The sequence below is a fragment of the Agelaius phoeniceus genome, chromosome 3 (genome assembly GCF_051311805.1).
Source record: "Agelaius phoeniceus isolate bAgePho1 chromosome 3, bAgePho1.hap1, whole genome shotgun sequence".
Lineage (NCBI taxonomy): Eukaryota > Metazoa > Chordata > Aves > Passeriformes > Icteridae > Agelaius > Agelaius phoeniceus.
The window spans coordinates 88,382,758-88,395,996 of record NC_135267.1 but is presented as its reverse complement, the minus strand read 5'-3'; the positions used below and the strand labels follow the sequence as shown (position 1 = coordinate 88,395,996).

Genomic DNA, 13,239 nt, shown 5'->3' with positions numbered 1-13,239 from the left:
GTGCCTTTGAAAAAAATTCTGGATCTTGCATACAGAATATCTTGTAAAGAAATCTCTTCAATCATGTCTAAGTGAAACTTGAGTCTTTCACAATAGACTGAAGCACTGTTTAACTGCATGAGACAAACACTGAAAGAAAGAAACGCTCATCCTTGCCTTACTTGAGTAAGCTTGAGTAGAAATCTGTGATAGGCAAATCAGTTATCTGAACTGACAGTAAGCTAAGTGTCAAAATAACATTCTGGTTATAAAAGAGAAGAAAAAATTAAATTTCTTGCACAACTGATCTTGGGTGTTTTCTGAAGACTGCACCTCCAACAAAATCTTCTGAACACTAAGCTCTTTCACTGGTTTCATGCTGACTCAGGGAGCCACCTACTCAACTGCGAGCATCAGTTTCTGAGGCACTCTGGGTTTTGAAAGACTTCCATCCTGGCACAGACAAAATCCAACAATGCTAAATTTGGAGATTTAAGGCAAAATCCTTCTCACACCATGTATGTTTTCTTGTTGATTTGGATGGCATCACTTAAGAGAACAGTGTGAGCAGGGTTTGACCCATAACAAAACCAATGCATGTGTCACCAGGCTGCAAGGACATCTGGTTTACAACTGGTGGCTTGGAAGTACTTATGGTATGGTTCTATATGTGATTCCCTGTGTAACTTCCTGTGCTTTCCAGAACCAAAACTAGCATTTTAAGATCCTTTTCTCCCTCACTGAAAAGAACAGCAAGAGTATTTTCTTGGCTATGGCAATACTAGAATTCCTTGGCTGGCAAATGCTTTCCTAAAATTACTGAAAAAGTCTTGATACAACCATTGCTGAGAGCTGTCTTGTATAACTTAGATTCTATTTATAAACTCAAGCATTATATTTTATAAAACACTAAGATTATTTTGAAGGCTTTGTGTAGGATCTGAAATGTTATTCTGGGAAGAGGAAAACATACGATAAGTTTGCTTAAGTGACTTCGTTTAAGAAAGGATAAAAACAGCCCAGTGTGCCTGCAGATTTTAAAAACAGAAAGTAATTTTAACAGAAAACCACAACAAAAACAACTCTAATGATAGATTCCAACGTAATTATGGAAACACATTCTGAAGAAACGTTTTCTAAAAGATAAAATTATTCTCTTCATTTAGACAATTGAAGGTAAATATAATATACAAGTAGGAAGTCTGTAATAGGTCAATATCTAAATGTTGACCCCCTAAGCCTTCTTTTGAAAATTATACTTAAATAATGGAGAAACTTTCAAAATACTATAATTGTTCTTTTTTGTTTAAACAGTAAGCTAACTGGAACACAAACTTTTCAGCAACCTTAAGTAGCTCTTACTGTATAAACATCCAAAGAAACTGCTGATTCAGTTCATCTGGAGGAAACATCTGAGAAGAAAAATCAAGGAAACTACTCAAAACCTACAATAATGACTGGGGTATGAGAACTTGCAACTAGAACAATAATATGCAAACTACACATCTGTATTTACTAAAAACCAGTATACTGCAATGCAGTATTGTACAATACAGTAACATTTTATCCTAAGTCATAACATGTCACAGTAAGGAAAAAAACTGCTCCAGGATCTGATCCCAAACTCACTTGTTTACCTAAAGGAGTCATTCTATTCAATGTCATGCTTAGGTACTCAGCTCTTACCAAGAATGTATTCCCTGTGTAGTTCAGCCTAAGTATGCCTTGCTTTGCATACCTAGCAGAAGAATAATGATGTCTGTGGAAATGCAGTACAGTGCATCAGGGAAAGGAAAACTGATTGTCTGCAGCAGCTTACCTTGTTTGTTAGCAGCTGGCATACTTGGGGTACGTAGTCGATGAGACAACCTCCACCAGGAAAGGCTGGGATGTGAAGGGCAGATGATCCTCCAAGTGCACTAGAAAAATAAGTTAATTTAAGAATGCATTACATGTACAGCCTCTGGGATTTGAAAATTATTTCTGCACAGTCCTCTCTCCCTATTCTTGAAGTCAGATGGCCAAGAGGAAGTATACTTTATGCTGTGGTGATAATAAAAAGTAGTGAGTGATACCATCTATAAAAACAGGTTATACCATGACCCACTGTAAATTAACCACTGAAATCAAGAGTATCACTAATGCAAAACATTCTCTCAGGAAATATCTTTTTCATTGTGAACAGTTCTGTTTCTTAGCCCTCATCAGTAAGATGTGGAGTACTGTAGTTCAGATATCTTGTTAGTGGGGGAGGCGAGGTCCTGAAGTCCTTAGCTGTTCCAAAACCCACCTACAGTCAAACCAGCTAAGAATAATCAAAATAATTAGGACTGAGGAGTCATAGATGGCCAGATGCAAATATCAATCACGTCATTGACTCCAGTTTTGGACTGCCCAATAGAACACTGATGTTAACCTACTAAATCAAGGGGGCAGTGAGCCAGAAAGATTATCAGGTACATGATGATGTAAGGAGGATGCTGAAAGAAATGGGTTTGTTCAGTCTTGAGAGAACACTGCAGAGGGGCTATACTGAGGAGGGAAGCTGAAGGCATATTGATGCCTTCAATTATCTAATGGAAAATTATAGAGATGGTGGAGTCAGAGGCTTCTCTGAAGTGGGGCTCAGTGGTGCCATGTCCTCAGAGACGCTCAAAGCTCAGCTGAACAACAGGGGTCATGAGCTGGCCCTGCTCTGAGGAGTGGCTTGGCCAGATAAGCTCCTTCTTGCTTATCTACGTTGGTTTATGATTATAGTCTATGATTCTATGGTTTTGTTCATGCCCAGTATGAAATGACAAAAACAAGGATATTAATTCTGTCCATGCACATACTGGGCATCTATATGGCAGGAATCACAGAAATAAGGTAACCTCAGAGATGTATTTAGGCAGCTTAACCATTTGCCTCTATCAAAGGACAGAAGACTGAAGCACACCTGCTATTACTCAGGATAATGGCTTCTTTGGTGTGGAAAGATCTAACACTTATTTAAATCAGACTGTATAAGGCAACAACTAGGTAAAGTCCATGCTACTTCCTTCTAGCAGCACTGACCTAAATCTTTCTTTATAGTCCCTTACCAAATCAAAATTTGCATTACACGCTGTGGATTACATCATTCACTAACCATCCAGAAGCAACTTGGACACCATAAAAATGCTTCAAAAGCTAAGTTACTTTGGGTGGCCTCCTGTTTACATGCTGTTTCCATGACAAATTACACTGGCTAGAAAGAAAATTTCTTCTCTGCAAAACAAGTCTCTTACTCTCCAACAGGATCTGGCCTCTTATTTTCCTCAGTACTTGATAAGAAACCACTTTGGTAGGTATAAAGGTCTACAGTCATGCATCCCTTTGAAGGAACAGAGCCTACATAAATCAAAAAAATCCCAAACTCATAATGAGGTATATGGAAATCTGCTACTCAGGCAAAACAGTCTGGGTTTAGCAGACTGTTCACCACATGGAACAGTTCTGCAGGTCTGGATTTTGCATATGCAACGATGGAAAAAAAAAAAAGCCCTGAGTACACCACAGCTACATAAAAAAAACAAACAAAGTTTTCCAGCAGAAGTAAGACTTGAATGGGATTTTTTTTTTAAACAGAATTCAGTTTCCCTGCTGCTACCCCCTTACTAAAATTATTCACACAAGAATATAATTTTGCAACTTGTGGATGGTTTAAAGCACTGAAGTATGACTAAGATGATTAGAAAGTTGGAACATTTCTGAAACAATATGTTCTTACAAAATTGCAAGTATAGTGAGTCCACTGATCTGTAACATTGGAGAATGGAAAACTTCACCTCCTGGTATGTTAGAAGTTGTGAACCTCACTTTAGGACACTGACTTCCAGTTTATGAAACTCCTTACATATTATGTAAATATATCCATAAAAGCCTCCAATCTCACACACAGAGAAACTGGTACTGTCCACTTTGCATCCTGCCTTGCCTCATCTGACACCAGGTCTATGTTCCCTTGCAACATGGACATAGCACTGAAGATGCTCAGATGACTACAACAGGAATTACTGGCTTCTCTCCCAGTTTCAGTAGCAGGTATGAAACTAGAAGTCATCTCTAACAGACTACCCATGCCAAAAAAAAAGCTTTCACTCCTATATCATCAGCTTACAATACATCTTCCAGACTGAATTATTATGATTTGTGAGTAAGGGTTTCTCATTTTACCTGTATCCATCTCTTGAAAGTAGCCATCCTGTAAAAATGTGTTGACATAAATGGAAATCTAGCCCTTCTCAAATGAAAAACAGACTGCTAAAAGGTGTGGTTTCTGAGAAAGAGGTCCCTCCACAGAAAGAAGGCTGGAGTTTCTAGTATAATTATCCTCTGAAAACAGAATAAAGCTGTACCATATATAATTTATATTCTGTAGAAATAATTATGGGTAGGGAAAATTAAGAGTGGGCAGGCATCTTTGTTCCCTCTATTGGGTCAGAGAATCTGCTTATTAAATATTTTAATAAAATACTGCATTTGCACAGGACCTTGCCTCTGACCATCTCAAAACTGTCTATAAACATTTAGCAATTAAGATTCATCTGCCTCATTAAACTGATATTTACCTTTTCTTTTTAAACACATAAAGAAGCTATTGCTCAAAGTTTGATTTGACTGTGCGGTACTACAATGTCTGTCATGTTAAAGGAACATATTTGCTGTACCTCACAACCCTGAGGACCAGGCAAGAGGAAGTAATAATTCATTTGACTTATAATAAACCTGCAACTAAAGAAAGAAGCGACTTCCACAATGCCAAAGAAGGACCTGTAAAGGATGCAAAATGGAGACAATTGAGCAAGGGAATGTCGCCATGCAGGTCAATATCCAAAGGCTGCTTTTTGAGGTACCTCACAGTCCAATCAAAAGAAAAAGTGACAAACAAAGTGCTATAAGAAGCCTTTTATAGTGAAGGACATTCCATTTGGCAAAGTATTTCACCAGCACAAGCTATAGATTGCTGCATGTCAAATCTGCTTTCCATAGAGTTGGGTCTCTTGGAGCGTAGATCTTAAACACTTCTGTGTGCAATCAAGCTTTCCTTCTCAGTATCAGTGCTATACACCCCTTACATAAAAGCCCCATGCTCATTTTATCATGACAACAAAAAATGTTAAACAAAAAGCATCAAGAGATATGATGAGGAAGCACAGACAATTGCTCCCCTACAGCTGCCAGAGTAAGGATAGTTTCAGTACAATCAATTGAATTGTGTTTGATTTTTACACTGTTTTTTCCAATAAACTGTTACTTTTTAAAGGCTAGAATTCTAACAGTCTGGTATTTTCTGTAATTTTAACAATTCATGAAGCAACAGTCTTAGAGGATGCTATTTCATTTCAACTGGTACCAGGTGAAGACAGAATACATGGTAGATCAACCTGTCTCAGAGATAAGGTTGTACAAATATGCTGGGACAAAGATCTGCTGGCCTCAGAATTTTATTTGCTTGCTCTCACTCTAAGCCTACTCAGCTCTGCAAACCAACTTCATACATCTCATTTTAAGACAGAGCAGAGACTCCTTGCAGCAAGGTCCTGTCCTCCTGGACTTCCAGAGTCAGTCACAGTGTGGTTCTGATCCATGGTCTGTGAATTAAATTGCATTTTGTGAGGAACTCACTAGTGAATTCAACAAGTGCAGCAGTCAGCCTGCATTAATAGAAGTTTTGTTCTGTGACATGCTGAAATACAAGTTCAGAAAGCGTAGCTGGAGTATGTTTACATTTCTGCTGTTGACTGGTGCATTCCAAGTGACTTGCTCTGTCTGTCTCTCAATGGCTCTATTTATTCAGGCCAACATACAAAATGAAAAATTCTTCCACATTTTTTGATAACTTATAATTAATTAAAATGTCTTTCTCAAGAAATCATCCTCAATAAGTGGCTTAGCATTAATTCACCAATTTAGAGAAGTGACTGTTTTTGTTCTTGAGTATTTGCTGGTAAAGAAGCAGTTATTTGCCCATCACTTCATTAGGGAAGAAGGGTACTTGCAAGTGTCAGCCTCAGGGGACTGAGTGCTTTAGCAAAGCACACTTACAGGCATGCAGAGAGATGCCCTTTCTCCTATCCCTACCCCTGTCCCTACAGCTCTTGGGCCTGCCCAGTTCCCCTAAATTCCCTCATTAGCACCACCTCTTCCCTGCAATTCATTTTGCTTCCCTCTTTCTCCAAAGAGAAAAAATGCAGGTTTCTCTAGATTGCTGGGAAACTTTTGAGCTAAGTTCTGGAAAATGAGGATTATTTCAGACCACCCTCTGCATCACAGTTTGAAGAGTTAAGTGCTAACACAACTTATGCTACTACAGCTAAGGACCTGTGCACACATAATACAGTTTATATTTTGTGCTCCCCCCTTACCTATTCCCATTCCTCATTTTCAATAATTGCATAAGCTTTTCTGTGAAACAAATTATCACAAAGAAAAGAACATCAACAGAAAAGCTATACTCTTAAAAGTATACCTTACTTGATAGGAGGCTTTTTTTTTTTAGGGAGAGTAGAAAATGTGTATTTGGGTGAGGAGGTTCAGAACTGTAAGAATCATACTTATCCTGAATACAGTGTGATACAGCATTAAACAGCCTTATACCAAAAGAAAGTGGTACATATTATTGACTGCACTCAACCTTTCTAACTCCAATACATTCTTTCTGCAAAACACACAGAAAACAGGGAAAAGACAAGTTCAATGGTTGTGAATAATGGAGTTATAGATTTGTCTAACTTTGAAAATGTAAACAAATTAAAAACTTGCCTCTGAGTGGAAAGACCTTTCATATGGGTTTAAAGAAATTAGGAGCTTTTCTGTCAGTGTGGCCAGTGTTAGAGCATTGTCAAATCTATATACCAGTGATGGAAAGTAGACTTTAGACTTTTTATACTACAGCCCTTTATTTTACCAAGACTGGTAAAATTACCTTTTTAACTCTCTGTAAGACCTGCTGTATTTTGAAACTCAAGCACACTGCAAACAGACATGAGCATTTAAAGGGTTTATTACTCATGATGGCTATACCCAAGAGTAGCCTCAAGCATGTGGAAAGAAATTCCCTTCTTTTTGCTTTTTTTTTCCTATTTTGAGAGGCATGTTAAAGGCTTTGATCTCCTTCCCTGTTCTCTTTGTCTTTTGTTGCTGAAGTAAATAGTTGACTTTTTTTCTTTTGCAGTTTCATCACTTTAGTACATTACACCATTTGGCACAGGAGACACAAGGAACCACATCAAATAAAAGCACGTGACCACAAAAGCTGCCTTAGCAACCATGATCCCAGATTTGCTGTCAGTTTACCATTTTTCAGACTCGCCTGACTGCAACCAAATCCCTCCTATCACACAAACAACGTGGTGCTTGGCAGAAGCCTTGGGATAGTGCTTCCATCAGCAACACAAAGCTTAGCAGTAAAATAACAGAACATTTGTACTGAAAAATTGGACAGTCTAGGTTTGAGACAGCATTTTCTTTCCTTTCCTGTAATAGTCCATTTGAAGCAAACATAATTAACATATTGCTTGTCCACTCAAATCTATCACAAAGGGAAGCATGTCCAAAAGAACTTCCATTCTATTTTTAAAGAAACAGCTTTTACTTTGAATTACTTCTACTGTAATACTGGTAAAACAGAAAGGTATAATTTCAGCCAAGAGATCTAATCTTATCTAATCTATATTATTGAATGTTCTGGAAAAAGAAATAAAATCACAAATAGACCCAAAGGGAAAACTATGCCAAATCCAGTTATCTGAAGAAAGAATCCTGGTCAAACTCAGACTCAGCATCTGGCCATTACAGCTGAAAGGATGATACCATCATTTTTTCCTTGACCTACTAGTGGTTCAGAGTAAATACCTCTGAGCTTGTCCTGACTAGTGACTGGAAAAAAATATGAAATAATCACTGTAAAGAGCAAATACTAAAACCAGAATGTATTCTAGTTTCACAGAATGTGCAGAAAACTGCAAGTCAGACTTACTGAGCTTTATTTCAGTTCTTCTGCTGACGCTGTATGTTCTAGCATGTTATTTCAGCATTCTGCTTCTCTGCTTGCCCACCTAATATGTTCAGATGTTTATACTGAAGTACATGGAAGTTTAATAACATTCATAGACTAGTACAAAAACTGTGGGATGAAGGAATCTTTAAGTGCTAATAAATACATGTTTGGGTTAGTCCAACTTCTCTATTCTGCTGCAGGTAAATTTGTAAGAAAGAAACAGTTGTCTATAATGTATTAGCCATTTTAGACAAAGTGGTTACACCAAGGAGACTTACATTAAGTGTATAGATTCTAGGTTCTAGCAGACTTTAACCTATCAGACTTAAATGCAAACCATACCTAGAGTGATTAAATACTGAAGGGTTTGTGGGCATAAGAGTTCTGTCCCCAGGATTCTATTGCTTCTCAAAGAAAATAACTCAAGTAGCATGACATTAATAGATGGCTAACCCTATAATTACATTAGAATTTGTTTCTTTTCCTCCCTTCACTGAGTACTGAGAGCTAGAGGCAGAAAGAACAGATACTCCTGCAGTATCAAGTTTTTCTTACTGCTTATGATAGCATAAAAGACTGAAAATATTAGTATTTCCTCTGTATTTGATAAATCAGGACTGAAAGGATTTTTCCTTTGCTTAATGGATCTTTACACACAGAAATACTTTGTATAAAGGGGACTGCCAGATTTCTACTGATGTGTTAAATGACTAAAAAGCTGGGCTGCTAGTGCTGGAAAAGGGAGCACTCCACCATCCTCTCATCTCACATTCTCTGAAGTAACAAAACCACAAGAGGATAACAATTATTACCTGGCTGATGGGACACTTGATGTCACACAGTGGTACCACAGGGCACACAAGCACTCTGCCTACAACAGGCACCACATTGCTTCCTTCTCTGGGTGACAGGACCCCCTTTTATAAACTGACCTGTGGCTCACAGCAGACAGCTGGGCAGGGAGGCAGCCCAGCACCACTGATTGTCCTCTGGCACCTCCATCAGACCTCAAGGTACAAACTCATGGAAAAGTCCAAGCAACAGAAATTATCAGTGAGGCCTTGAAGTGTACAGGTTAACTTAACTGGTGTCAACAATATCACTCCATAAAATGGCACAAAATTTATGGTCACTTATTCATTCTGACAACATAAAAGTGAAAAGTATAAAGCAATATATTTCAAACTACTTAAAAGTATTAATATAGAATTGTTTTTCATAATACACTACTAACAGGTTAAAAAAGAAAATATGAAAAGTTCTGCAGGTTATAGACAGACTTTTAGCCTTCTCTTTAAGGCTAAAAATTTCTCACAAATGTTGCTTTTGTGTTGCAACTTACTGAACTGATGCCCCCTTACTCTTTCTGCAAAAAAATCACCAGTAGCAATGTGTATTGCAAATGTATTATATTTAGTCAACTGAGGCAGATAATAATGAGAATCCATAACAAATGACAAAGAGCTGAATTTAGAGACACTTCTTATGATATCAAAAATAGAACTTTGGTGTATCCTTCCCCTTCCCTCCTAAAAGGTACTGCTTACTAGTATTAATTCCAATTAATAATATTAAATTTTAAATATTTTTACTAAATAATAATTCATTAAATAATATTTACAGGAAACAGATATAAGAAGCCCTGAATCAGTTGCTAGATGCCTCACATTTTAAAGAGGAGGGCATGGTTGCTGTCCCAAAGAACTCTCACAGTCTACTATTTCAAGCTACACTGCAGAGAGAGGAATTGAATGAGAGGGTAGGAAGCATGCACATTGCAAAAGGAGACTTAAACCTTTATCACTTACAATGTAGATAAATAATTTCCAAAGCATTTTGCTTATTTCTTAAAGGTTGGCAACACATTAAGAGAAACCTGAGTGAGAAGTGAAGAAAGGTCAGAGAAGATTTTCACAGAGAATTCAATGCAATAAGGAAGCAACAGCAAATAAAACTCCCAAACCACCAGGAAAAGTTGTAAGAAAGAAATCCAGACAAATAGAGCAGCAGCAAACATCACTGAACAGAAAAGGTAGATAAGATAAGCAACATGTGCAGATAAGTAAATAAAGAGAGCACTGTACAGTCCTGAATTATTTTCATTTACACAGAAGTTCAAAAACGTACAAGAGAAAGACCATGTGGCCTAACTTCCTTCAATTTTCTTCTGTATGGATCTCAGAAAGAAAAGCAAACATTAGAAAGAGGCTGGAGACTCATCACAACTAAGACAAAACAAGCTTTTGGGTGAAGAAAAAGTCAACTGTTACTGAATTGTTAAACGTTTCCACTCTGCACTGGTTTGAGATACCAACATAAATGCAGGAATTTGTTTACAATAATGCACTCTCCCCATTTCTCCTTCTCATGAACTCTGAAGGAAGAAAGTTGAGTCTGTTATTCTTCAAATTCCTGTTCTTCAGAAAGGTACTTTTAATGGCATTACCTGTTTTGCTGATATATTTATAACCCCCTAAACTGTGAATATATTAAGGGCCTTCTAAGTAGCAAGTAAAATAATACTGGGCATTGGCTCTTCTACTTCAATGGAAAAATGTAATGACTTGGAAGAGCTGTGTCAAAGGAACTAAAAATGGTGTAGCATGAAGAAAGGAATTAGGAATTACAAACTTCTGCAAAAAGAAGAAAGAGAATATTGGACTGCTGGTATGTGAGCAGTATGCTCCTCTGAAACAATAGCACCCAATAAATTAACAAAAGAATCCAGGATTTATTTATTGTAAAGGTCCCTGGAAATTCCTCACTGCACTGAAGCCTGGGTGGTATGCTACACAGTACTTCACAGCTTTTAAGATACTGATCTACTCCTCTATAATCCACTCTGCTTTAGTGATGAAGATCTTCCAAGCAATTCAGTTGAACAGAATATTTATCACAAATCCATGTACATCTTCTCTTATTATCCATCAATAAAGTGGATAACATACATTAATAACTTCTCTAAGACATTATCAGTTACACGTACAAACATATACTGTATTTATCTGTAATTTCTGATGACTCTTACAGCCATTCAATAACATCCACTTTACTACACTGTGACTATACACATGGCAGGTAATTTTCCAGTACTTGTACTAAACCCAGCTAACCAGCAGTGTCTATCACAAAGCAGAAAAATTACTCTCAAAACCTTATGACTCTGTTGCCTTCCCTGCCTACTGTTCTTGCCTTTTTCTGAAGAACAACAGTCATTTCCTTGCGTAACTTGCAGCCCTTTATGTTTTGTGATTGCACTTGCTCATATTGTTCCTTATTTTATTTATGTTCCCTAATCTACTTGCCAAATTACAGTAATTATCTCTTATTGTTAATCTTTTCCTATATTGCTTAATGCCTAACACTTCCAGTGACACAGTCATTTTGTAGAGCATTTATTTTTTGCCTCCGTGCTAAAACACTGCTGTGTTGTAAACTTCTCTCACGTAGGTTTTTATTCATTCTCCTTAGGCCATACAGTAATCTTCATTTGTGAATCTCATCTATCTGGAGAAACATTTTGTATGAAAAATCCTGTCCTCTGCTTCATCAGCATCACGTTTAATTAGCTCACACTGAGAGGGCAAGAAAACTTGCAGAAAAATTTCAGAAATGAAATGAGAGCAACATGCTGGAAAACTTCTAGATATGAAGTTGAGCATTTGGGTCATCGATAAGAATGCCCGAGGGAGACAGAAAGTTAAAGGAGAAAAATGTTTTTCTTTCATACATCTGGCTTCTGACACTGATTTCCATGTGTATGCAGCATGATTAAAGGGCATTCTTGCTCAGATCTTGAAATTGGCTTTATCTTATGTTCACAAATGATGTGGAATGCTACAAGTCTGGTCTGGTGCTCCTGCTAAATGCTCCAGGAGGTCGAGTGCGCTCTGGTTTTATGTAAGCCAAATACACATGTGGACACAAGGCAAGAGAACATCAGTTTTTCATGTAAACACAGCCACTGTGGCTTGACAAGCTAATATGAACCATGTTAAACTCTTACTCATTTAACAAGGTGATATCAATCTGCTCAGACAGTTTTTACAGTCCCTTTCAGAGTCTTTACCACAGGAATTTGTGTAAGTCTGTTTTGCTCCCATGAACACAAATAATTCAAAAATCATCCTAATATGTTCTCTTCAAAACAGAGGGAAGCAGAGCTATGGATCACATTGCACAAGGGCAGCCTTTGGTGAGTGGAAAGACTGAGAAAAATTCTCAGAAGAAAACACTGGCACTTTGAAACTCTGGTCTTACATCAGAAGTAACAAAGGTTCCTTCTGTAAAAAGGCAGACACAGGTCTGCTTTTAAAACAGAAAAGGCAGAAAATAAACCCAAAGGTCTTCATTGTGTTAAAACTGAAGCAGGGACCCCATATATACACAAGGAACTGGAAATCTCATAATTTGTAACTTAACAGCAGCGCTTAAGTTGGTCAGAAGGTGAATACAGGTATTCTTGTATTTTGATTACACTGATATGCCTGGATTTTGGTCATGGAGAACATTCATTATAGAACGTTATGCAAGGCAAAGACTGGAGCAAAAAATCTTTTTCACAAAGATTTCCCTTATCCCAGAAGAGATAATGAACATTCATAGTGCAGATACAGATATCAGTCAGGCCATTAGTCAAACACAGACACTTCTACCCCCTAAACTGTCTTTAAAGCTGTCCCTCTTTCCCTTAGAAGCTGCAAACACTTACATGGCCATTGAAAGATGAAAATTCCACCTTTACATTAGTATACCTTATCACTTTTTAAGGTTTGATTAATATTACTTAATGTTTAAGATGTTGAGTGGTAAGATATTAGGATGCCTAAATGGCATCTGTTAGTAGATGTATTTACCAGATGCTTTGATAAACCAGGCTCTTTAGTTGAAGAACGACATTTTCAGAAAGATTGTCTGCTTTTAAATAATTTCTGTTCTGTCATTTAGTAAGACTGAAATATTAAGATTCTACATCTTGAATTGCTTCCTAAATATTCTCTTTTTGGAAATTATATTAAGGTTCTTGAGTCATATAGATATGTAAAAAAGATCAGACGATTACCAAAAATAAAAGCATTGAAGCAGTACTACATGTCTTATTAAAATACCTTTTACCCTAAAAATGCAAAGTGTTTTAAGAACACACAATACAATTTCTGTATAGTGCTTCTGTAGATTGCTTCAAATACATTAATAGACAATCCTTGATACAATTTCTGTCAGGGAATGAATATTAC

General features: G+C 37.2%; 1 protein-coding gene across 1 annotated transcript in view; it reads right to left on the bottom strand.

Moving 5' to 3' along the window:
• Positions 1-13,239, bottom strand: part of BABAM2 (BRISC and BRCA1 A complex member 2) — a 161,217-nt gene that overhangs the window by 36,112 nt on the left and 111,866 nt on the right. The window contains exon 8 of the mRNA XM_054628813.2: positions 1,799-1,898. Coding sequence (XP_054484788.1) covers positions 1,799-1,898 — 100 coding nt within the window. The remainder of the gene's footprint in view (positions 1-1,798; positions 1,899-13,239) is intronic.